General features: G+C 37.4%; 1 protein-coding gene across 1 annotated transcript; it reads right to left on the bottom strand.

Moving 5' to 3' along the window:
• Positions 1 to 1,325: 1,325 nt before the first annotated feature.
• PM20D1 (peptidase M20 domain containing 1) lies at positions 1,326 to 24,740 on the bottom strand. The gene is made up of 13 exons (XM_083360168.1): positions 24,503 to 24,740; positions 22,375 to 22,461; positions 20,621 to 20,856; positions 18,335 to 18,421; positions 17,024 to 17,157; positions 16,265 to 16,384; positions 14,712 to 14,787; positions 10,800 to 10,861; positions 10,117 to 10,195; positions 6,359 to 6,430; positions 5,385 to 5,553; positions 4,780 to 4,879; positions 1,326 to 1,560 (listed from the first exon to the last, which is right to left on the bottom strand). The coding sequence occupies exons 1-13, from the start codon at positions 24,726 to 24,728 to the stop codon at positions 1,431 to 1,433; spliced, it is 1,578 nt and encodes a 525-aa protein (XP_083216294.1). The 5' UTR covers positions 24,729 to 24,740; the 3' UTR covers positions 1,326 to 1,430.
• Between the last annotated feature and the right edge of the window lie 974 nt (positions 24,741 to 25,714).

The raw sequence follows: 25,714 nt of genomic DNA, 5'->3' as shown, positions 1-25,714 counted from the left end.
TTCAGGGAATAAAGAAATCCAAGTCCAATAAATTAGTCCTTCTAAAAATATATCAATACAGTTAGTTCTTGACTTACAATCTTTCATTCAGGGACTTTTCACAGTTACAACAGCACTGAAAAAAGTGACTTACCGCAGTTCCCACGTGCTCACACAGGCAGAAATTCTGATCCTAATAGTGGTTGTAAGTTAAGGACCACTTGTACCAAAGTCTGCCATTAGTTTCATATGTCCCTGAGATAAATCACTTTTTGTTCCTGAGATAAAACACCTGTGATTTGACTTGAATCTATGTATTTATGTATATTTCACATTTCTGAACCACCCATATTCCTCAATATTTTTTGCTTGTGTAGTAGAAATGCCGTAGTTCTGCCAATTTTGAAGGTATTCACAACTGCCTTATCTGTGCTAAGCAGTTAAAACAATACGGTCTCAAAAGAGAAGTTAAAAGAAAACTAAAAATGAAATAACCAATAAGCATAAGAAAAACAACTGGCAGAGGTAAAGTTTAGAAATTCAAAAGAACAATGAAATAGTTCACATTTCAAGTGATAATTCTACGCTATATTGAACATTTGGCATCAGACACTTCAGTTATTTTGTGATCCTCAGATCTGCAGGTACAAAAGGGCTGTTCTTTTATATTTGTAAAAGTTTTTTCTTATGCAAAACTGCCCTTCCATACATTTAAGACAACAGAAAAGTTGGTTGGAAGTGGAGAAGGGAGGTGAATTGTATCAGATTTATCAAGATGTCATCACATCTAATTCCTTTAGAGGTCATTGTGATATTATTGTATAAGTGACATAATTCAGGCAGACAGCATTGTTTTCAGGATTCTAATGCCTTTGAAATACAGCTAGTCTGAAACATAATTTCTTTGTATAGTTCAGAATAATTTATTGAATTGTTATGTTTAATAGTTTGTTTCACAACAACCTGCAGTGCAACTAGGTCAGGGGTGTCAAACTCAATTTCATTGAGGGCCGCATCAGCATTGCGCTCACCCTCAGGGGGCCAGGGTGGGCGTGGCCTACTGGGTGGGTGTGGCTAGAGTGTGTATGGCCTACTGGGTGGGCGTGGCCAGCTCTACATCATTCGCATCAAGGGTGCCTATGGGGGCCTGGGCAGGAGTGGGACAGATCTGAGGGTCTCTGGCAGAAGGAGGGTCTCTGGGCCAGGGCCAAGGCAGTGGGGGCCGTTCCCTCACTGTTTCCAGGATGGCTTTGCGGGCCACATGAAACCACTTTGCGGGCCGAATCTGGCCCCCGGGCCTTGTGTTTGACATGTCTGAACTAGGTTGTGTTATTATTTTCAATCTCTTAACACAGTAATGAAGTCTGGGCACTGAGAACAACATAGAACACTGGTGCTTTGAATAATTCAGATTTCTCACAACTCCCACAGGCCTTTATATTTTCTTGTTTCTATAGCTCATGAAGATTTGCGTGTGGCTCTGTGGGTTGGTTCAAATCACAATTTTGAATTAGTTGAAAGAAAAATTCCACTTGCTTTGCATAAACTTTCACAGAGATCCTTTCATTCAACCCATGGAATCTGATCAAAAAGGGAAAAGAAAGCAGATGTTTAATGCCAAATTAGTCATATTGTCAAGTAAAACTTTTATATTATAAATATATGTGTAGTGCAACAGCACTCCAAAATTTAGATCCAGATTTCAGTCATGCTAAGAGACAAAGCTAAATTAATTCAGGAACTAATTCACATATTACAGTAATTCTTAATGGAATTGCTTCCATTCCATTGATATGCAACCCTATGTTCATGATAATAGTGCACAACCTGTGGTCCATATGGCCAATATGTACAATTGGGAAGAATTTGAGAGGTGAAATGAGTTCCTTAAGCCTTGCCAATTTCCTCCCTTTTGCTCCTGGACTTATCTATTCTAAAATCAGTAAATCATTAGCAAAAATCTCTAAAGCTACCAGGAAGCTGTTTTTAAATGTAACTCCCAGTTGCAGTAAAGTTGCCCACTCCTTGTTAACAGCTTTGAGTATACCCCAATAGTTACTTTAAAATCATGGTTGAATAGTCTAATCCTATGCAAAAACCCAGCCCAAATATTAATGTTTGGATTTAATCCTAATTAGGATCTAATCCTAATTATAATGATACAATCATTATTGTGAAAATGTCCATTTCAGCATCTCGATTTATGTTTAACACACTAAGTGACGTATGTTTGTATAGTAAAGAGCCTGTAGTTTCTTTTGGATTTTGTTTTAAGACCCCAGCTAAGAAATTAAAAATCAGGAGTTATTCTTCTTCCCCAAGCGGTTTTAAACAGCAAGTCTTTAATAGAAATTTCAGGGCACCTCCATATTGCCACTGCTTTTTCTGCCCGGTTCCCTAAAAACAGTTTGAAATTGACCTGCAATTTTCTTAAAATCTGCAGAACAATATAAGAGAAGGAAGAAAATGACATAAAAATAAAAACTTATTTATTTGAACAAGCCGGCCTGGTCTGATGGGTTTGGGGTTTTTAATATTGATTGTAATTAATTTTATTGTAACGGGCACAATATTTATTTTTTTAACTTTTGTACATTGTATTTTTAATATTTATTGCCCTGTACACCGCCCTGAGTCCTTCGGGAGAAGGGCAGTATATAAATCAAATTAAATAAATAAAATAAATAAATGGAGCCAGGAGATGAGAATGAGTTCTTGCTAATGGGAGAATGTTCTGTCTGCAAAAGTTCCAGAGTTGCAACATTTTAGGCAAATACAGTATGATCGAATCAACAAGATATATACTCAGTCCCAGGCAAAGCCAACACTGTAGAACTGGATGTACCTGAAGATGATTTTGAACTGAGGTAAAACCCAGGTGGAAGTGCAAGCACACTCAATTAATCAGTTAAAGTATCTGTCAGTTGCTTAAAGAAGTTAGAGTTTACTTATATAAATCCTCATATCCTCAGTTTCTTTTAAAAAGTGTCCAAAATAGCAAACTTAAGATGTGCTGTGTTTATAATCATGACATTGAACAAATCACTGTGAACCATAGTTAACTAAAATGGCTGAAATCGTATCACACACAAATAAGCAAACATTATGATTGAGTGCAATATATGACACACACAGAAATATAAATAGGAAAATACTTTGTAAAGCCATTAATTTCTTTGATTCATCTAGCTGACAATATGGGAAGCCTTTGTAACTTATTACATCCATGACAGGTAGGATATAGTCAATAAATATTTCTCAAGGCAAAATTAAAAGCCACATTCTTTCCTTGTGTGTGTATTTCTGAATACACACATCTAGGCATCTGAATTTACTTCACATTGTTTTACAGAATGTGCGGAAGCATGGTTGAACTAATCGAATGTCCATCTTGGGCAATTTTGTAATAAGTGTATTTGTGAAAATGAGTGTATTTGTGAAAAAAGTAAGTTTCTTAAAAGGGAAGCAATTTTGTAGTTTACTTGCAATCTAAACAATAAATTGTAAATAAAGGTTCTTCTCATAGAACTTTTCTTTCATAGCAAAACTTTCCACTCTTCACCACCCAATTGTACTACTATAATGCTCTCTACATGAGGCTGCCCTTGAGTATCTGGAAGCTTCAACTGGTGCAGAATGTAGCACTGCAGGTATTAATCTCAGCTCCATGAGTTGCATTGGTTGCCAGTTTGCTTCCAGGTTCAAATCAAGGTAATAGTTCTAACTTTAGAAGTCCTTCATTGAATGAGGCTGGGTTATCTGAAGGATTGCCTCTGACTATTATATCTGCCTATGCCATCAGACTGGCAGAGAAGGCATGCTGTGAGGACCCAAGAAACAAGCCTTCTCTGCCATGGGACCCATCTTAAAGAATATTACCCCCCTTACTCCAAACTGAGGCTAGCTCTATCCCTGTTAATGCTCCAGATGTCCCTTAAGACCTGGCTATGTCATCAGACCCAGGGCTCCCGAGGGACTGGCAAAATTCTAAGATGGCTCCATCATTGTGCGTTCCCACAGAGAGGGCCTCCTCAGGGTGCCACCAATCAGAGAATGTCGATTGGTGGCCCCCAGGGGGAGGTCCTTCTCTGTGGGCGCCCCGGAGCTATGGAATCGGCTGCCGGTTGAGCTCCGGATGGCGCCCGACCTTCGCTCCTTCCGTCGCAATCTGAAGACCTATTTATTTGAACAAGCCGGCCTGGCCTGATGGGGGATGGGTTGGGTTTTATGGTCATTTTTAATATTTGTATTTACTGTTTTTAGTCGGGCATATGTTTAATTTTCTTTTAACTTTTGTATTTTTGTATTTTTTATATATTTGCCCTGTTCACCGCCCTGAGTCCTTCGGGAGAAGGGCGGTATATAAATAAAATTAAATTAAATTAAATTAAATTAAATATTCACATTTTTTTGTATCTGGTGCTTTTGATTTATTAGAAGCACTAGATACAAGACTTTTATATTTTAATAATTATTTTTTATATATCTACTGTCTTAATTAACTGTTGTACTCTGCCCAGTCATTTTTATGAGATGGGCGGCCGTGTAAATTTGATAGATATCAATATTCATTTAGTTCTAGAAAAGATCCTGCGCTTTCATTTTGCTTATTATCAGGACAGATACCAGCTCTAAGTCTCCCTCTGATACCTTTTAACTAATGCTATGCACACATAATTCAGGGCTATGACTTACTGTTTTCATTCTCAGGTTTCAATGGCTGTGTCTCATTTGCTTTTATTAAAAACACGCTCATGTTTCTCATCTAGTGTTTCATTAAGAATGATCATCGTACTTTACCTTGGCAAATCATCAGTTTTAAAGGCTACTGGGTTAAATCGATAAATAGCTTTTGTGAGGCTGCTGTAGTGTCTGCTATCAGTGTTTCCAACACAAATGCCTGTAAATAAAATAATCAGTACAAAAAAGTTAGCAGTTAGTATGTTGTTTAGTTTGTTTATGTTTTGTATTTTACCTTTTATGATTATATATTTTTTAAAATAAATAATGCTGTGTCAATTTTAATCAGTACTATTCGTATGTGCCAAAAGTTTTTATCATGAGCTTAGTCCTGGAACAATCCAGTGCTATAAGACATAACTGAATAATAGTGATGGTCTCAGTAAAGAAAATAAATGCACATGTCAACATAATCTTGAAAACAACTTATGCATGAATGGAGAGTGTATAGTTCACCAGTTCCTGATGGTAGTAATATTAATGAAAAATAGCTCCCAGGCATCAAAGAAAAAAAAGTAAATGTTTCCAGTCATTAATAGTATTTGAAGTGTCTATATATAAATGGAATAAAGCAGAGGAACAAAAGACAACATAGAAAAAAATGGAAACAATGTTTGAGTGGAAACAGAAGAGAAAAACACTAATGATCATGTATTTGCCACTACCTGGAGCTACACTGGCAACATCTGGGAAAACATCCAGGGTTGTCTGGCGGAAGACCTGTACAGCGAAGGTCTGGTCGTCCCAGGGGCTAACGGGGGGTGGATCAAAGGTATCCATCACTTCTATCTTCACTCTCTTATCATCAATTGTTTTGTCTAATATTTCCAGGACCTAAGAATACACCCAAAGTACAAACAAGTTAAAACAGCCAAGATGGTTTTCATCATGATATTAGCACAAGTTATAGACTCTCCCTCAGTCCTTCATACCAGTTTCAGCCTTCCCAATAAAAATATGTAGACAGGACAAGAATCTTTCAGGAATCCCATTGTGCGAGGCTTTTGCCTTCAAAGCACATATTGCAATATTCAGCTATTAAAAACTGTTTGTCCCTTCCCTGACATCGGGAAGTATATTGCATAAAAACTGTTCTCTATAAAAGTTACTTTCAGGGAATTAAGAGAGGCTGGGAAAGGACCTCTGGAAATGCCCAGGTTCCCTGATACCTCTGGATAGAGAATTTTACTTTGTCAAGCAGGGAGCAGGTTTCCCAGTAACAGTATCATTCAGGACCCATAAATTAGGACTTCGTGCTGACAAAGATGAGGTGGTGAGGGAATTCCTGCAGCTACTGGAAACCTACATAGTGCTAAGCTGGAGAGAGAATAAAGTTGCTGGTCACTGCCAATTATGCCCTATGTCCCCAGCCAGAAGAACGCCAGTAGCTGTGACATGGAACCAGCTATCATCTCAACTACAAGAAATAGGTATTAGCAGGATCAGCCCAGGTTACATCACAGCAGTCAGAGATGCTTAAAGAGGGAGGATGCAGCACTATATCTAAATCAGGTAATCTGTTTAATGTTTCCTCAAGTAAAACTAGATGTCAGACTCTATAAGCCTGAGTCTAAACTATGACAGATTCTAAGATTAAAACAGCAAAAGCATAAAATTCCACTGCACTTCATCATACTACCTCCTCAACAGTTTGTGATGAGTGGATGCGGAAATTCACTGTGGCATCAGCTTTTGGTGGAATAACATTTGACTAGAAAGGAGAGAAGAAGAAAAAAAGGAGATCTAAACGAGGGTAGAATTATCCTCAAGCATCAATACAGTTCAGGTCTGTAGCAGCAACACCAAGCAGTTTCATCTGCAGCCATAACATAGTTCCTGGTTTGTTGGCAGCATCTCTTTTTAAGTTTAAAGGAGATTTGCAACTGTAGCTTACAAAAATGCTTGCTTTTGTTCTTCTTTTCTAAATGCCATTGTTCCTGTTTCCCTCTATGTCACTCTATTAATGCTGAGCAAAGCTCTGCCTCTTCTTTTGCAAAAGAAGTTGGCAGACATATCTGCACTTGAAAAAGATGTAGCCACATGCTATGCCAGATGGCAGTGAATAGCTTGCTTCTAAAGAATAGTAGACAGACCCACATGTGCTCGCCCTTAAGTCACTGCACAGGGAAATGTGGATCCATCTTCAGGGAAAGAAAAATGCTGCCAATTCATGTCTTACATCAATACAAATTTACGTTGGGCATGTATGTCTATGTGATCAGCAGACCCATGTTCTTAAATAAAGGGTCAGCCCTAAACATGAATAAAATTTGATGGAGATTCAGTTTGAAAGATATATCCAAGATGGTGATTGTTGAACCATATTTTCCTCTCCAAAAGCTCATCCCTCTCACCCTAATTTTTTTCTCTTTTGAATTCTTTTATCATAAATGAACTATCTGCAAATAAAGCAACTGTATTATGGATTAAGTTATTTTGTAATTAAAATTACAGATAGACACATCTTTATTTAACATTTGATTGGGACAGAACAGCATTTAGAGCTATGGATCTATAATTTGGGTAACTTGTAACTCCCAGTTCTACCAGCTGATGTCGCCATTTAACTACCACAACAGCCACATTACTAAGTGATAAAACACTACATCTTTGATATTCTATTTTCTACATGTGTGTATACAAACACAAAAACACAGTGTCACAGACATCAGACTAAGAAACCACTTCCACTGTTCAACAAGCTTACATTTCTCGAGCATAGACTGAAGTTTATTGTATATCTAAACTATTAAGGGTAAATATGACAAGAGCTCTTTGTAAACATGTATATCTTATGTGTATGTGTGTGTTTATTAGGACAGGACAGTACTTTGGTTTAGAAGGACAAAAGGTGTTTTGGAGCATGTGGGATGTGGATGCTTCATTTTGTTTTCTGGGATTACCTGTAGGGTTGTCTGGGAAGGATGTGTTCACCTTACGAGATATGAAAAGGAACAAGACAGGGATGTCCACAGCCCCCTTTTTTGTTTATTGTGGTTTTTGAAATATTGATTAGAGATATAAGACGAGAAGGTTGTGGAGGAGTTTTTAAAAGAAAATTATAGGTTAAGGGCTTTACGAGTGACTTACTGTTGCTTTTACAAGATCCTTTAAGAAAACTGCAATATCAATGGGCAAATTAAAAGTATTTGGTGCATTAGCAGGTTTTAAGATTAATAAAGAAAAGATGAATACGTTAACAATGTATTAAGGCACTCCAAATTTATGTTGGAAATGTTAACAACAGTAAGGGACATTTTATCATGTTTGGTGGATGTGTAAAAATAGCTAGAAAATTCTGGATTCAAATATACACACTGGTTCAGAGAATTTTAAAGATTAATATACAACTGAAATCAAAGGTTTTTCTTTCGGAGCTGATGAAAAAAGTCATAGATCTGTTTTTCTACATGATAACCCCAGCAGGATTATTGTACGTATAAAAGTAAAAGATTCAATATCACTCACAATGGAGGAATATGTAAAGATGGTGGAACTTGTAGAGACTGCTAAACTGACTTCCATAATAAAAGAAAGGACAATCATCGAAATTTGTTGCTGATTGCAAACCCTTTATAGACTTTTGTGTGAAACAAAATAGATCTTATGATTTGTGGTTTTGATTATTAGAAAAAGCATGTAATAAAAATATATGTGATAAGGCGTAATTGTACTTAATGTAAAGAAAATTAGAAGCAACTTCTTTATATATTTTTTCTTTCCTATTTTTCTTTACTTTTGTTTTACAGGCTTGCATTTTTAGTTTCTCTTTAATTTTTTTCTTTCTCTTCTTTCTCTTACTTTATATTAGTATCTATTAGATTTTTTTATTTTTGTTTTAAAATAAAATCATATATATTAAAAGGAAAGATGTGTTCAGCTTAGAGATGCCCGATAAAAAGCACCCCACCTGTTTCAGAACTCATTTTTCCCTTAAATCCAAAATATTGCATGCATGTATGACTTGTGTATACACACACACAGACACTCACTCACACACACAGGTGCAAACACAAAAACACTAAGAGAAGTGATGTGGCACAAACATTCCCTGATATACAGGGGCAGGATGATTGAGAACAATGCATGGGTATGTGCAAGAGATGCCACATGGGTCAGGGAAAAGTGTTGTGTGTGGATTAGGTAGGGTGCATGGGAATGCCTAAGACAGGGGTCTTCAAACTTGGCCCTTTTATGACTTGTGGAATTCAACTCTCACAATTCCTCATTCTGGGAGTTGAAGTCCACAAGTCACAAAAGAGCCAAGTTTGAAGACCCTGGCCTAAGAGATGTTGTTTGGGTTGGGAAAAATGTGCAGTGGGGTAGTGTGGGTTAATAAAGAGTGTTTGGGGATACAGGTGAATATTGGCCGGTAAAGGTACACTGGATTTCCTTCCTCCTTGTTCCTCCCTCCTTCTTTAATCCTTCCTTCCTCTCTTGTTCCCCTAAGTCACAGGTCTGCAACCCGCGGCTCTGGAGCCGCATGCGGCTCTTTCAGCCGTCTCTTGCGGCTCCCAGTCCTCTGCCATGTGCAGTCCAAAAAAAAAAAAGTGGGACTAAAAAAGTTCAACCAATCAATTCAAATATGCAGGGTAGGTGCATATCTCGCCTTGGCTCCACTCTTCAGTCAAACCCTGTTCTGTGCATGCGCGCATGTACGCGCATGTGCACACATTTTTTGCGGCTCCCAGTTTTTCCTTTTGTGAGGGAACCGGTTCCGAGTGGCTCTTTCACTGTTTCAGGTTGCTGACCCCTGCCCTAAGTGGTTGCTGCTGGATATGGGGAGGGAGGGAGAGATTGTTAGAATACATTGGTGAACATTGAAAATGAAGATCACATGACTGCACTAGCAGCTCAGCAGCAGCCAGTAGCACAGAAGCAGTCATAATTTCCCCAAATTTCATTCCCTTGGAAACGGTGGCTCCTGGATTTTGGATGCATTCTGTAAATTAGCCAGTTTGAGGTACTTTAGTTCAAAAATAGTTGCCCTCTTATGCATTGTTTCACTCAGTTAAAGGTCACGATGAGAGTTTTACTAGCATAATAGATTATTTTTGCAGGAAGGACAATAATGCAATATCAGAAAAGTGGATGGAAATGGAGGATTTTTTTGCTCGTTCCACTTTGGTTCTGTTTAAGTACGTTAAACATTTCCATTGGAATATATACCTGTTTTGTTTTATTTTCTGACAAAAATGGTGGGAAGTCTTATCTAGATTAATTTTCCTATCAAATTTATTAAATTCATATGGTACCCATCTTGCTTTGAGAGCAACTCTGGGCAGCTTACAATGCAAATGTTGGGTCTCTGTAGGTTACAAAAGTGGGGCAGGAGCCACCAATTGTCCCATTCAGTTTTCTTGCAACTTTTCCCAACCTACTGTCTTCCAGTAATACCTTTATTCCTGCCTGAAACATGGTGATTGCAGTGGTGGTCCGAACTAAAGCATTAGTGCCAGGAGTTTGCTCAAGAAACCTGCATAAAGATTTAAAGGCAAAAGGTTCTTTGGTATCCACATTAAATCAACTTTCTGTACTCTGCAAAATAGCAGCAATATTTTATATTAATTGAAGTACAGTAATTGATACAAAAAGGAGAAGAAAGAAGAATCACTTGAATTTTATATAATCCAGTTAAGTATATTGCTTGTAGCTTCTGGTATATTTTTCATTTATTTACCCAGACTCAGCTTATTTTTACTTCCTCTGCTCTCTTTTACATAATAAATTTTAGATTGATAACTGCTCAGGGCATAATTTTCTCTTGCAGTTTGTGAAGTCACTAAATAGCAGATACTGTTCCTCCCACAAATAGATGTGATAATGTTCTATTAATACTCCAATAATTACCTTTTCAGAATTTGATAAAAGATCAATGCAGTTGAAGTAAGAAAGTTTTCAGGGTTTTTTTTTGTTGTTGTTGTCTGGCAGCTTCTCAAAATAGAACAGTTTTAAGAAAGGAGGAGAAAGGCAGTAAGAAAGAATAGTACAGAGGAAAGTACCTACTACCACCATTTCCTAATTAATCTATGCATGTAAGTTTCAACAAAAGGAAAGTGATAAAGCATTTTCTTTCTTACCAGCCAACAAGAGGTCCAAAGAGCCACAGATTTGCCATGATGATATTGAGGGGGAAGCTAAACTGAATAGCAGGGAATTGGGAATGGGAAGAGAGTATATACACATTAGCAAATATGTAGACTTTCTTCTACATATTTATCAACCATTCAAAAGAGCAATGATTGTACAAGTAAGTATAATTATTTTTATTTTTATTTTTAATCCCATTTATATCCCGCTCTTCTCCAAAGACTCAGGGTGGCTTACAATTTAAAGCACAAATCAATGTGTTTAGCAATAGCCTTCATTCTATGTATATGCCTGCTTATTAGGGCTTTCGCCCCCCCCCCCCAGCGGCATTATTACAAAGTCAGCTTATTGCCCCCAACAATCTGGGTCCTCATTTTACCTACCTCGGAAGGATGGAAGGCTGAGTCAACCTTGAGCCTGGTGGGATGCGAACCTATATATACTATATATACAAAGCACAATCCAATCCATTCTTGCTAAAGGAGGCAGTGGGCTTATGGAATTATTTTTATAGTATTCTACTAATTAAAATCTGACTTGAGTACATGTTTTGTTTGAGAAAAAAGCCAAAATACAAATTTCTTTTACATAAAATAAGAAAAAATAGAAAATGAATCTATGGAACAAAAGAAGTAAATAGGTAACAAATTAGGCTACTAGATGCAAGTCAAGATCCTGGTTATTACCTATATGGGTGGTCCTTGACTTACAATCATAATTAGGACTGGAATTTTAGTCATTAAGCGATGTGGTCATTAAGTGAATCTGACTAGATCTGATTTTAACCATTTTTATCATGGTTGTTAAGCAAGTCATTGTGCTCATTAAGGGACTCATGCAGTTAAGTGAATCTGCCTTCCTCAATTGACTGTGCTTATTGGAAGCCAGCTGGAAAGGTCTCAAATCATAGCTACATGATTGCAAGCTGCTGTGACCATCATGTATGCCAGCCAGTTTCCAAGTGCCCAAATTGTGATCATGTGATTGCAGGGATGGAGTAATAGTTGTAATTCAAAAAAGGGTCACTTTTTCTAATGTCATTGTAACTTTGAATCATTATCAAATGCAAGGTTGTAGGTTGTAAAATCCTTTTTTTACAAATTTTATTGATTTTCTAATATTACATTCACATATTTGAAAAGCAACATGGTGGCTGAATAGTAGTAATTCAATTACATACAGATATCATTAGTACAGATTTCAGATTGCTACCATAAACATTTCCTCTCTTTTTCCCTTTATATATATTGTCTACTTGTAAATTTAAAGACAAGTTTTATCCTATCAATCACATAGAAAATAACTTTCTTACATATCCAGTTTTTAGTTTACACATATTCTAGTTGTTTTAACATACAATCTTTTAGACAATCAATGCCCTAATAGATTTTTCAGTTTTAATTTCCACTAACATTTAGATTTAACGTTTGATATTTATCATTCCCAAGATTTTTAATATACTCCAAATTCATCTATCATCATTCCTCACAAAATGTAATGTTCAAAATACACATCCCGTCTACTTAACTTCTCACCCTCTATGTCAAGAAATTAAGGATACAATATGATATCCTTCCTTTTTGCTAGTTTTCAGGGGTTTTTTTAGTAATCAAAATTTTTTTATTTCAGTATTTAATACTTCCTCTCTTCCTCTTTGTATCTGCTATCTCTTGCTTAAACTAATAATTTTTGTTTTTAACGTTCCGTATAGACCTATTTATTACTTTCAACAATACGTTTTTAGTTTATCTACATTATTCAGCTTTACATGACCTTTATGCACAAATCAATATTCAAATTAGCTATTAGTATTTATACTGCTAAATTTTAATGACCAAAATTTTTTATCTCAGTTCATAACAATGTCTTCTGTTCAACATGCACATCTTACCTATTTAAGTACATTCTGTTTTAGATTTCAATAAGATGGTCGAAACTCTTCTTGAGCCTTATTCTGGCTTTTTTTCTTCGCCAAATCATCTTCCATGTCCTTGTTTTTCGGTCATTGAACCAATCTCCTTGTAGTATCATAAATATTAATTGATATTGGCAAAACCATCCGGTCGCCATTTTTTTGAGAGGACTTGTAGACCACTTTATTCTTCCATATCTATGTGGTTGTTCTGAATTGTTTATCTTCTCATCCAGCTGTTCTTTTTCTAGATCCTCTAGTTCCTTCTGAGTTGTATAGGAAAACTTTTCCTTTTTCCAAGTTGTCGATGTCTTTTCTGGATTTTCAAATGTCAATATTTGTTGAATAGTAGATTCTTCTGTCATAATATTTAAATGTTTCATTTTTTCTATTGTATTTTGTATAGATGGTTCTTTAGTTGTGGTCAAAGTTTGGGCTTTCATATCTGGGCTATCTTCTTGTTCCTTCGCATAGCCTCTTAGTATTTCATTGGTTGTGGTAAGAGTTTGAATTAGTGCTTTCAACATAGAATTTGTTGATCTTCATCCATAAGGAAATTTGTTCCCGGTCTTCTTCCATATTGGTATTTTAGATTAAAGGCTTTACACTTAGAAAATCCGAAAGAGAGAAAAAGTTTTTTTTTTCCTAGGTAGGGAACACAGAGCCTTTCACAGCTGTTGTTTCAAAATTCTTAAGGTTATTTATTTCTCTGGCAGTCAGCCAGGCCCCTTTTAAAGTTTCCCTTTGAGTCCCAAAGTTATTTTAATCTTTTTAGTTTCTTCTTCTTTTTTATAAAAAAGATCCCAGATTTCCAACAGAAGCAGATAATGAAAAATAAAAAATCTTTCAGTCCACAAGCTTTGAGAAATAAAATTCCAATTGGGATTCAGTTACTTTTTCAATGTTTAAAACGCCCCTGGGTATTTAGTCACTGCTCTTTCTGGAGGGAGGGCTAAAGTCCCCCTTCCCTCACCGCAGGGAGAAGAATGCTTAGCAGCTTAAGGAGGCACAGAAAATAATCAGGGTGTAAAAGAGGTAGACCTCACCCAGTCTCTTCCGCGCTGTTTTAAGAGTTGCCTGGTGGAAAATGTGACTTCGGCTGTTCACAGCCTAGGGACGAGCCATAATGGCCGGTCCTTTTGTCCGCCAGTTTGGAGGGATTGCCAGGTCTAACGAGAGAGTTGCGGCTCTCCCACGATCCAGCGAGTGCTCCTCCTTGCTGGTCACCTCTTTGGAGCGAATTTCAGCCCTTTTCAGGCCCCCCCAGAGATGCAAAACTGGACAGGGGAGAGCAAGTCTCCCAACTGTCCATAGTGGCTGCATGGCAAACCAGAAGTCAGGTTGTAAAATCCTTTATGGCACAGATCTGACTATCTGAGCAGCCAGTGGTCCACAACTTCTGCTCATCCTATATGTTCAGATAGCATTGACATACTGCATGTCCCATCCATTAATCAATGTCACTTGATGAGATCTAGGATGATTATCCCCCTCTAAGATACATCTGTCTGCCACTCTGGCTATGATAAATAGAGCTCTGAAAACCTGGATGTTTCCCCAGGCTTCAGGGTAAGTTGGTGACAAGTCCTGCACCTTATATTATCTTTTAATAGCTGTCTTTCTTCTAGTGATTGGCGTTGTTTTGGAAATTTTATTTTATGCATTGTATGATAATGTCACCCAGAGCCATTTGACGATGCCACCCAGAGTCATTTGATAATCAAATAAGTTTTTCTAATGCTCAGTACTGCAATTCATGGGATTTCTCCTAAGGAAGGCATGTTAAACTTGCAACTTCACGTGACGTTGCACAACGTATTGTGACTTTTTCCTTGTTGCCGGTAATGGGGTGGATGTGGTTTTGGCATGACACATCCGGCCTGCGGGCTGGCAGTTTGACATGCCTGTTCTAAGAGGAAAAAATGCCTTAAAATGATCAGTGTGTTTTATGAAAGATAAATGAAGAAAGCATGTACTGTTCAATACTCACTACTGGTACCAGTTGTTCAAACATCATGATTTCAGGTCCATGACCAAACAAATTGGGCATAGGCTGCATTTCCAACCTATAGGAACCAAATGCAAAAATCAAAATCAAGTACATTCAGTTGAATTATTTTGTGCCTAGGATGATATATTGCACTAAGATGTAAATTTGTTAGATATGTTAGTTTCCTCCTTAAAACAGAAAATCAAACTATCTGTTTCCAAAAATATCCCTTAGAATGTGGAATATATAATTTATTTTTCTGAAAATATCTTCTTTCAATCTAATTATGTTGCAAAGAGGTCTTTTATAATTTGAATGTAGCCCTCTACAAAAGAAGGGACTCCTGGTAGTGAGACTAGCAGAACGTATGGATCAAATCTCATGCTCTATTCCCAATATAAAATGGATTAAGATAGAACAATTTTTACTCTCTGTGTGGTTGGTATATTTTAAACTTTTTATAATATTTATACTATTTTCTTTTTAAGTAATTTTTTCTGAAATATTTTATAATTATTATTTTTATGGATCTGTGGTTTTTATTTGATTGTTGTACATTGCCCAGAGTTACTTTCTCTGAGATGAGCAACTATATAAATATAATAAAATAAATGTAAATAAATATAAATCATGTAGTGTTAATTAGATCATGCCTAGCTTTTGATTCCAATATTGAATAACAATGGGATTAATTGAAGAAACAACATTGAAAGAGAATGTGGAGTAAAAAAAATATGCAATTAGTATAGTTAATTGTTAAGTATAATTATTTGCTCAATTGCAGCAGAGTATAATAAGAAACAGCGTTAGCTGCCAATGAAGGCTAGAAGATTCTTCAGAAACAGAATTTGCCTCTTATTCTTGTTCAAACTTTTGTTGTATTCCCTATTTTGAAATGATTAGGGGAGTGACAGGGGAACGATAGGCAGGAAAATGAGAAGTACTATGGAAGTAAAAATAAGGAGACAAAATAAAATTAAGATTTCTTTTCTAGTAACCTCTTGATGGCACAGTTGCAAAGCATCACAAACTTAGATATATAACCCGCCTTGCAAATTATCTGGATTGTTTCTAGAAAACAACACAAAAAACCTGAATGGATTGATACCATTCATTTCAGAACTCTGTAACCATGACTTTCTCCTTGCAGATGTCTTGGACTATAATCATTAAAGGCAAGATCAGGGGTGTCAAACAGCTGGTCCGTGGGCTGCTTGCATCATGCAGAGGCCGCACCCACCCCAGCTCCAGCAATGCAAAAAAAGTTGCAGTACGTTGCCACATGTCACATGACACGGCGAGTTTGACACCTGTGGGCTAGATAGTTTTTAGACAAATATATCAGATTGTAGAATTCTATTCCAGCCATTCATGACTTATTCTGATCCTGTAATTATTGCAGATATTTAACGTAGCACCTTAACAGTATAACAGAGTTGGAAGGGAACTTGGAGGAATATATGCTTTACTGGAAACTGATGCATTCAGACCAGATAATTTTTCTCCATTAGATATGCATGGAATGATAATATGTTTCCAAGACAGACACTCACTTGTATAATGCTTCAGAAAGAATACCAATGCTGGTCCTCTTAGGGGGTGCAGAAGAATGGCCAACTTGAGATGTTACACTGAGATTTACAGTAAGTGCACCCTTTTCTGTGATGCCTATTCTGATAAGTAAGGGAAAAAACATTAATGAAATTCCAGATGCAGTATAGTTGGACTGTTTGTCATCTTCAAACTGTATAAACAAGAAGTTAGGTCCGACTTTTGCTGCTTTTGGAACAATTTTATGTACACCTTTTTTGCTTTGCTTAAACCATCACATATGCATCATCCAATTTACTCTGCAGTCAGATTACCTGCCTGCTGTGCAGGGCATCAGGAATTTCTACTAATGCCCTCTGACACTCCAGTGCAAATCCTCACCCACCTCATATTACAGAATACATGTTGCTCTAGTTACTCTAGTCTTGTAAGAAAAGCAGCAGAAGCCAACATCTGGAGATGTAGGTCTATGTATATTACTCTATTGCTAGGGGCCACTGTGACCAAGCATTCATATAGCTGGTTAATCAGTTACTATATGCACAACCTTGGAAAATATGAGATACAGTACAATGTCCATAATTTCATCATTCCAGAACAAAGGTGGACAAAATATAGACAAAGTAAACTGATAGATTGCAGTTTCAGTTATTTGTGAATTGTAAGGCCTGGCTTCCAGTATCCAGTTGTTTAAACATGATTCTGTGAAATAGGCAAAGAACTGCATTTACTGTAGCAAACATTTGTATTTCTTTACTTACACAGCTACTGGTTTCTCTATTTTAGGGATGACTCCATCAAAAATAAAGCTTCCTTCATCAAGCACAAAAGAAAGTTGTACCCCTCTAGATTCCAGCTCAGCCACAATTTTCATTGCTCCTTTTTTACCACCAACCTGAAAGGGAATTAGAATAACATTTTCCTAAGTCAAGCCATTGGCTAGTCTTTCAAAAGAATGCAATTATTATTATTCAGCAAAGGCTGTAAGTGATTTACTAATTATGCCTCAAACCACTGAAGTTTGAATCTAAAGTGATTATTCAGAATCTCATTTAAAAAGCTACTGTATATCTAAGCTACCTTTTCACCTATCTAAATCCTCATTGGGAGATTTTTTTTAATCCAGTCTTTATTATTTTTATAAATGATTCAAGGCAATGTATATATCTAATCCTCCTTCCTACTCCTATTTTCCTCACAACAACCCTGTAAGGTGAATTGGACTGAGAGAATGAGTGGCCCAAAGTCACTCAGTCAGCTTTCATGCCTAAGGAGGGACTAGAATTCATTCTCCTGTTTCTAGCCTTGTGCCTTTAAAAAAGCATTATTTTTAAAAAAAAGTAGATTTACTTTAGACTATCAAATGCAATATTTAAAAATATCCAATATGTATAGAGAAGAGCAACAAAGATGATTGGGGGACTGGAGGCTAAAACATATAAGGAATGGTTGCTGGAATTGGGTATGTGTAGTTTAATGAAGAGAAGGGTGAGGGGTGACATGATAGCAGTGTTCCAATATCTCAGGGGCTGCCACAAAGAAGAGGGAGCCAAGCTATTCTCCAAAGCACCCGAAAGCAGGACAAAAAGCAACGGATGAAAACTAGTAAAGGAGAGAAGCAACCTAGAACTAAGGAGAAACTTCCTGACAGTTAGAACAACTAACCAGTGGAACAACCTGCCTCCAGAGGTGGTGAATGCTCCAACACTGGAAGTTTTTAAGAAGAGACTGGACAGCCATTTGTCTGAAATGGTATAGGGTTTCCTGCCTTAGCAGGGGGTTGGACCAGATGACCTCCAAGGTCCCTTCCAACTTATTATTATTACTTTTGAATCCTTCAGTAAAACAAACTACTCTATATTGCCAAAATCTGATCAATGGGCAATGGGCAATAACCTTCCACTTTATTAGGACAGTATACATTAAAGTTATTCAGATTAACCAAATTTTTAAAAGGCAATTTATTTGGAAACTACCATTCAGCTTTTGGGGATGGCTTGTAACTCCAAAATAAATAATGAAAACATGGCACAAGTTGTGAAGTTAAAAACAAACACATAAACAAATAATACCTCTTCATCATGACCAAGGCCTATATAGAAAGATCTTTGTGGTTTGTAATTTCGTCTTAGTAAAAACTCTAGAGCGTGCAGAATGCCCTGAGGATTAGAAAGAAATGTGGTTACATAGTGAGTTGTACCATATATGGTGATTAGCAAGAATTAGACTACCAAAAAGCAGAGCTCATATAAAGACCTTAACTATATTCACTAAAGGGTTTTGACCATTATGATGTTATATAGTACTAACCACCCTCTTTGACTGAGCATAATCCAGTGAGTTCTCTGCAGTTGGGCAGCCAATAGATGTAAATAAATAAATATAAATAAAAATTATAAGAAACTTGCTGTGTCCCTACGGTTGATCACTATCCAATAGGAACCTCTATTGCAGACATGTCAAACTTGTGATGTCACGTGACGTCACGCAATGTATCGGGACTGTTTTGCCATTGCTGGCAATGGGGTGGGTGCAGCTTCTGCATGTCATGTCCGGCCCGTGAGCTGGCAGTTGGACACCCCTGCTCTATTGCCTGTCCCCAATTAGCTTGTCTTTCTTCCACAATAACAGATGGCGAAGCCTAACTGAGTTTCCACTCTTTGAGGCTGGCCAGGGATAGTACTGGAGTTAAGGAGGAAAATGTTGCTTAAAGACTGGTTGAGCCTATCTATGTGTAATCTTGCTTCCTTTTTGTTGAAAAAGATAAATTGCTGTCCCAAAGACTGTGTGGATTTCTTTTCTTTTTTTTATATTTTAACATGTTGTATGCTTGCTACCCACCATTTCTAATAATCCCCTGGGACAACTGACTCAATCATGCAATAAATGATGCTTTGTTAACATCAGAGCACGACAGCACAATCTGTTTCAAGCCAACAACTATAATTGCCTTTGGCAGCGTACCAGGAACAATACTCCAAAAGTGAACTGAGCCAAGACAAAAACTATATTTGGTTTAAATTACATCTACTAAGTTTCATCATGTATTTAATCATTTTTCCCTTCTGTCATATTAAAGACATGTCAATTGGGTGGCAAATATTGCATTTTGAAGCTTATGAATACAATGTTTCTCAGAAGAGATATCTCTTCCATCCTCAACAGAAATTTTCTGTACACCCGCAGACATGTTAGATGTGCTGTTATCAGTGCTTTTTTTGTAAAAGAAAAAGGAACTCACACATGTCATACAACCTGCCTTGCCTGCCCTACAAGGTTCCATCCAAAAAAAGGTGCCAGAACTCCGTTCTGAGCGTTCTATGACAAAAAAAGCCCTGGCTGTTATAATGAACTAATGGACTAATATGCTATTAATCAGATAACTCATCTTGCTTGTTTCCAGCTTTGAACAAGCCTATCTAAAGGCTATTGGGACAGAAGAAGGGTTCTATTGCTTTTCCCTTCCAGCTTTCCAATCTGAGTTCGTGTTGTTGTTCCTGATCATTGGAGCTCCACACTTCACTATATCCATGTCAACCATGAGTTATTTGGTTTCCATAATTGTCAGAAAGGCTGTTTTAGTCACTAAGTAGCCAGATGGTTGTAACTAAAGAACTGACCAATACTGATTAGAACAGAGATAGGAAATTTGCAACCCAAATATAGAATTCTTTATTGGACAAGTGTGATTGAACACACAAGGAATTTGTCTCAGGTGCATAAGCTCTTAGTATACATATATATGCCCCCAGGTCCATTTTCGCATGCCTCCAAGTTCACTAAAATCATTCTATTCCAAGACAGGCTCAATTTGCCATTATTTTTCATGATGAATTGAAAGAATTCACTACCTTTAACCTTTAAATAGCTTAATTCAGTCATAAAACCCCAAATAAACAAAAGAGGCAGAGGCCACATCCTTTGACTCTCACTACTTTTCCATCTTATCCTGTGTTTTACCAACCACCTTTTCACTACAAGATGGTATGTGTGATCTGTATTGCCCTTTCAAACATCAATTTAATTTATTCTGGAAAAATAGTCATTTGTTCAGTGAAAGCAGGAAAAGCCACTGTAATTTCCACCTTTTCAGTTTAAGTTTTCCAGAAGGAGCAATTGTAACTGATGTTGAAGCAGAACCTATATCTAAGAAGTCTGTTTGAAGCTCAGCCAAAAGCAGTTCTAAAACCAGTAAGGTGTTTTTGAAAACTATAGCATACAAAAAGAAAAATAACTGCCTCTTCCCACACTGTGTAATTGAAGTCATGCTTTATCATAAATATGGTACATAAAATTTCCTATTCTCCTGCAACTCATATTAGTTCTGCATCCCACCAAAATGAGATAAATTTATATACCATAGCTGAGTTTTTATTATCTAGTGTTCCTCTTCCATATATAAATCCATCGTGTTCCTCAGCAGAAAAGGGATCACTGACATCCCATCCATCAGGGTATGCTGGGACTACATCTATATGTGCAAGCAGCATATACGGCTGTAACTGAGGGTTAGATCCCTGGATGGTGAATAGGTGGCTGTAATCTCCAATAATTTGATGTTGTATGAATGAGGTAGAAAACACTGCAGGAAAAGCTTAAGGGAAGAGAATTAAGCAAAGTTAGCCACTGGATTCAATTTTGAAATTACTGGATAAACCAGATTTTTAATGAATAGCAGGTATAAAATAGTAGATGATATATTTGGAAAATGGTTAACTGAAGTATGGAAGAAAGAAATTGTTTTTGTATTTCTGTCCATGGATGAACAGTTTTTAAAGCAAATAATATAAATAAGAAAGAACATTCTGAAATTACTCTTTCTTTTCCCTCTTATCTGGGGGAAGGGGGGAGAATAAGTATATTTTTGAAAACTCAGCAAATGTTCCCCTTGTGATCAGAACTGTGACAACATTTGCAATACAATAATCCTTCTATTTACATATTCCTGCATTAGCATTTATTATCTTACTTTGATTATATACACAGCAACCTTTGGATGCTCAAAGTTCTACTCATACTTTATTTCAGAAATTGCAATAATCTAAAGTAAACCTAAAGTATCATCCTTGTGTTGCAGATAGACAGATGAACAACACTTTGCCATCATAACAGGAGGAAGCGGGAACATAGTGCAAAAGAAATCATCTAACAAAATCACAGGGAACCAAATTTATTTCCTAAGAAAATTTGATGCCAAGCTGTTTCTCCTTGCTGAAGAGAAAGTGGCTTATTTAAAGCCATCTTATTGATTTTTTTGGATTGAATTGATTTTAGAACTTTGCACTTTCTGGTTTACCCCGTGAATTTTAGGTTGCAAGGGACAAAGTATATTGAAATAAATGAGACTTCATTTCTATGTAATACATGGTATTTTTCTTTTCCTAAGAATGTTTAAATCTGCAGCTACATATCTATATCAACATTTCAAACTTAAAACATCTTTAGGTAGTTGCAAAAGTACTTTTTTTCAAATGGTATCATACAAATTTTAATAATACTAGAAAGTTCCTTTTATAAACGTATCATTAATCCACCAATGTCAGTCCTATGCACACTATCTTGTTCATGTGTCACACTTAAATGTCACATGGTTTGTTTAGCTTAAAGTTTTATATTTATGTTGTACACAAATCAAGTATTGGGTTAGAATCCATAACTTGTAGCTTAGCATTGTGTATTCAACAAAGCAATTAACACTGGTCGTAACTTAGTATAGTATCTGTGCCAACCACTGATTGGAAAGGATATCATTTCTCCCACTTACATTAATATTAAACTGGGAGTATTCACCATGAAAAATATATGTTTTACTCTTTCTGTGGATCTGTGTAATTTATGACAGAATGATAAGTCAATTGAGAGACTAAATTATTGTTCAAATACATATTCATTTTTTAAGAATCCATATTTCTTCACTGATTAAACATTTATAACATATATAACCACCTATAACCACCAACCCAATTTTTGTCAATTGAAATTTATTAAATAACCATATTTTTTCATTTTAGTACTTCAGTTCTATCAAGAAATAAAAGCAATACAATGTTTATATTTTCTGTGCAATCAGTAGCATTGATACTAATAAAAGCAAGAATTTAAGTTTAAATACCTTTGTAAATATAGGGTTCAAATTCTTCCAGGGCTGTTATATTCTGATCATCTGGTGAGAAGGAAACTGTTTGTATTCTGACAGCACCTTTTGTAAAGGATAAAGCATGTTCAGGCAAAATTTCAGAAGAGTAATAGAAACAGATGAACTACTCCTGCACCCATTAAAATGCCTTAAAGATACACTTATATAAGAAACTATTACTATCACTGAGTTGATTAACTCTAGTATCAATTATAAGAGGGCATTTGCAGAACTTTTATGATAATAGTGAACAATTATCATGTAAAAGCTTTGTACATTAAGATGGGAGTGCATTCCAGAAGTTGCCTGTGTACAAATCTTTCAGAAAGATCTACAAAACAGGAGGGATGAGAATTCAGTTTATTGCCATTCATGTATTTGACAGTATTTATATGGCACCCCAATCACAGGCTCCAAACACTCATAATAAAATATCAAATAAATAACATATTTAACTTCCCCAACATGTGCAAAATGATTTTAAAATACTTTAAAAATCCATAAGCATATGAAAAGACAGAAGTACAAAGCATATAGATGTCAGAGACTACACAGCAAGTTACCGCCATCTCCTTAATACCCTTTTCTCTCCAAAAAAAACCTGCAAAAAAGAAGGGATTTTACCAGCTTCTGAAATCTAGGGGACTTCCTAGATTTGGGGAAAATAATTCCCAACCATGGTTTGGGACAGCCATAGAAAAAGCTTGCCTCCCTGAAACTTCATGGGAAGATAGAAACTATGCAGGAAGATTGAATGTGGAGTAAATGATGTTCCCACAATAATTGGGGATCCAAGCCTCAAAAGGCTTCATAGATAATTACTAGCATTTTGAATTCTACTTAGAAACTTGCCAGAAATTAATGCAGTTCCTGCAAAATAGGTGTCATTCTGCTGTTCCTGCAAAACAGTTGTCACTGTCTAATCTGCCTGGTTAGCAAATAGGAAACTGCATATTGTTGTCAACTGTTATTTCCAAGTGGAAGTTATAAAGGACCTCAGCTAGTTCTAGCAATGACAAACTGATGGCATGAGGCAAAATCATTGAGCACACTCCATGCACATGTACCCTGATGTGGGAGGGAAGTACATTGTGATGTTACAGCACATGTTTCATCACTATGTGAGCAACCTAAATAGAGCATTACATGAATGCATGGGTATCCAACTTTTTGGCTTGCCTGGGCCACAATGAGTGTAGAAAATTGTCATGGGCCGCATATAAAGTATGTAATGTACTATATCACTAAGAAACACATAATAATGTTAAAAGTTTATGATCTTGTTGGGCCACATTACTAGCTGTCCAGGCCCCATGCAGCCTGCAGCCCATGGGTTGACACGCCTGCACTAAAGCATCTGCAAGGTGTTAAGGGCATGAGTAACTAAAATATCTCCTTTTGGGCAAGTTAAAATGATAGCTCAACTCCAATTTTAAAAAAGGGACCAAACTAAGAGTTACATAGTGACCGAACAATGTCTGCCTGGAAAAGCAGCTTCCCCATCCCACCTAACTTGAGGATGGAAAGAAGAGGGGAAATGAATCCATTCATGAGGACTTCCTCAAATCCTGCAGGGTGCAAAGCCTGCATTTTACAATAGATCAAATCATATGAACAGTGTCTTTTGATACATTTGTGTCTACAAACTGAATTCCTTTAAGTCGTATATAAACAGAACTATATACAATGGTAAGAACACAATAGTGATTTTATTCAAAGGGATACAGCGTAGAGCCTCCAAGACGCTAGTGTTATTCTGGGCAGAATATGAAGTTATTTTATGCATTCTGATTATGAAAGAGTATTAGTAAAGCAGGAGTTGCAGCACAGGTAGCAGCAGACATTCCCTCCTAAGCAGCTGCTCCAGGACAGGTGATCTACGCATTGTATCAAACCACTTAAGCCAGTAACAGAGGAAAACACAATTTAGTTTAACACAGAAAAAGGCTGTAATTTTGAGCTCTCGAACCACCAGCACTAGCTTCCTATTAAAAACAGACAGAGAAATATTGACTTTGAAGAAATGACTGCTTTTATACCCGATTCCATCTTTGCTTTTTTTTTTCCTTCTCTCTCTCTCTCTCTCTCTTTTTTTTTTTTTTACCTTGGAGCACCTCCTTGAGCTCCTCCAACTCGCGGGAGCTAAAGGCAGCCTCCACTCGCCGCTGCCGCTCCTGCTGCTGTTTTTCCCGCAGCCCTATGGCCGGGCCGGAAGGTCGCGTCGCATAGGCTCGGAGGAGCATCGCGACCAGCAGAAGCAGCACTATCCCGCACAGTCCCAATCCTGCCCCGCACAAGACCCCTCGCAGCCGGGCACCGAAGGTCGCCATTTTCCTGCGCCTTGACCCAGCCGCCTCGGGAACTTTGACAGGCAGGCGCGGCTTCTAGCCAATCATTGACGGAGCAGTTAATTTATCCCCGCCGCGGGAAACTTGGTTTGGTAAGTCTTGTTTGCGCAGTACAGGAGTTCCTCGGAGTTCGCGGGGGAGGGGAATCTCAATTCACCCGATTGATGGCATTGAGCAATGGCTCGTACATGATTAAGGGGCTAATAACTGTTTTTAATGGCTCGTGAAAGTCCCTTCTTTCTGTCAAAAAATTGGGCTAAAGTCAGCGCCTACAACGGACTTGCAAACACCCTGCCAAGCACCAATCTCATGTTGCTTTAGCGATTGCAGCAGGGAACAAGTGCTGATCAACCGTGTCTGGATTTAAGTTCTAGCGATCGACCTGTTTAGTACTTGCTGAGATATCACAAGCACACGAAAAGGCCAGCGCTGCACTCAAACTGGGAAACCGGTTGCCCTACTTGCCAAATAAAGATGAAAGGACTCCTCCATGAAATCACCAGGAATCCAGTTTGGACCGAATGAGACTTTACTATTTATATACACTCAGCATGAATTTTGAATCAGAAATTTTAAAAAAATACTTTCAGCTATATTAGACAAAATCTAGTTAATTTTCACAATTCAATGCATGTAACATTTTGAAGAAGTCAATCTATTTCAGGGGTGTCAAACTCAATTTCATTGAGGGCCGCATCAGCATTGCGGTTGCCCTCAGGGGGCCGGGTGGGTGTGGCCTGGGTGGGTGTGGCCTACTGGGTGGGCGTGGCTAGAGTGCGTATGGCCTACTGGGTGGGCGTGGCCAGCTCTACATCATTCGCATCAAGGGTGCCTATGGGGGCCTGGGCAGGAGTGGGACAGATCTGAGGGTCTCTGGCAGAAGGAGGGTCTCTGGGCCAGGGCCAAGGCAGTGGGGGCCATTCCCTCACTGTTTCCAGGATGGCTTCGCGGGCCGCATGAAACCACTT

Source organism: Vipera ursinii (assembly GCF_947247035.1).
Source record: "Vipera ursinii genome assembly, chromosome: 3".
Taxonomy (NCBI): Eukaryota; Metazoa; Chordata; class Lepidosauria; order Squamata; family Viperidae; genus Vipera; species Vipera ursinii.
This window is presented reverse-complemented; position numbering and strand designations above follow the sequence as displayed.

Excerpts from the sequence above, each read along its gene's own strand:
- PM20D1 (XM_083360168.1), bottom strand. The coding sequence starts at position 24,728 with ATGGCGACCTTCGGTGCCCGGCTGCGAGGGGTCTTGTGCGGGGCAGGA. Across the intron at positions 18,422-20,620 it reads ATAATAAAAACTCAGCTATG|GGCATTCTGCACGCTCTAGA; the intron begins GTATATAAATTT and ends TCTAATCCTCAG. Across the intron at positions 1,561-4,779 it reads AAAACTGATGATTTGCCAAG|ATTCCATGGGTTGAATGAAA; the intron begins GTAAAGTACGAT and ends CTTTTTGATCAG.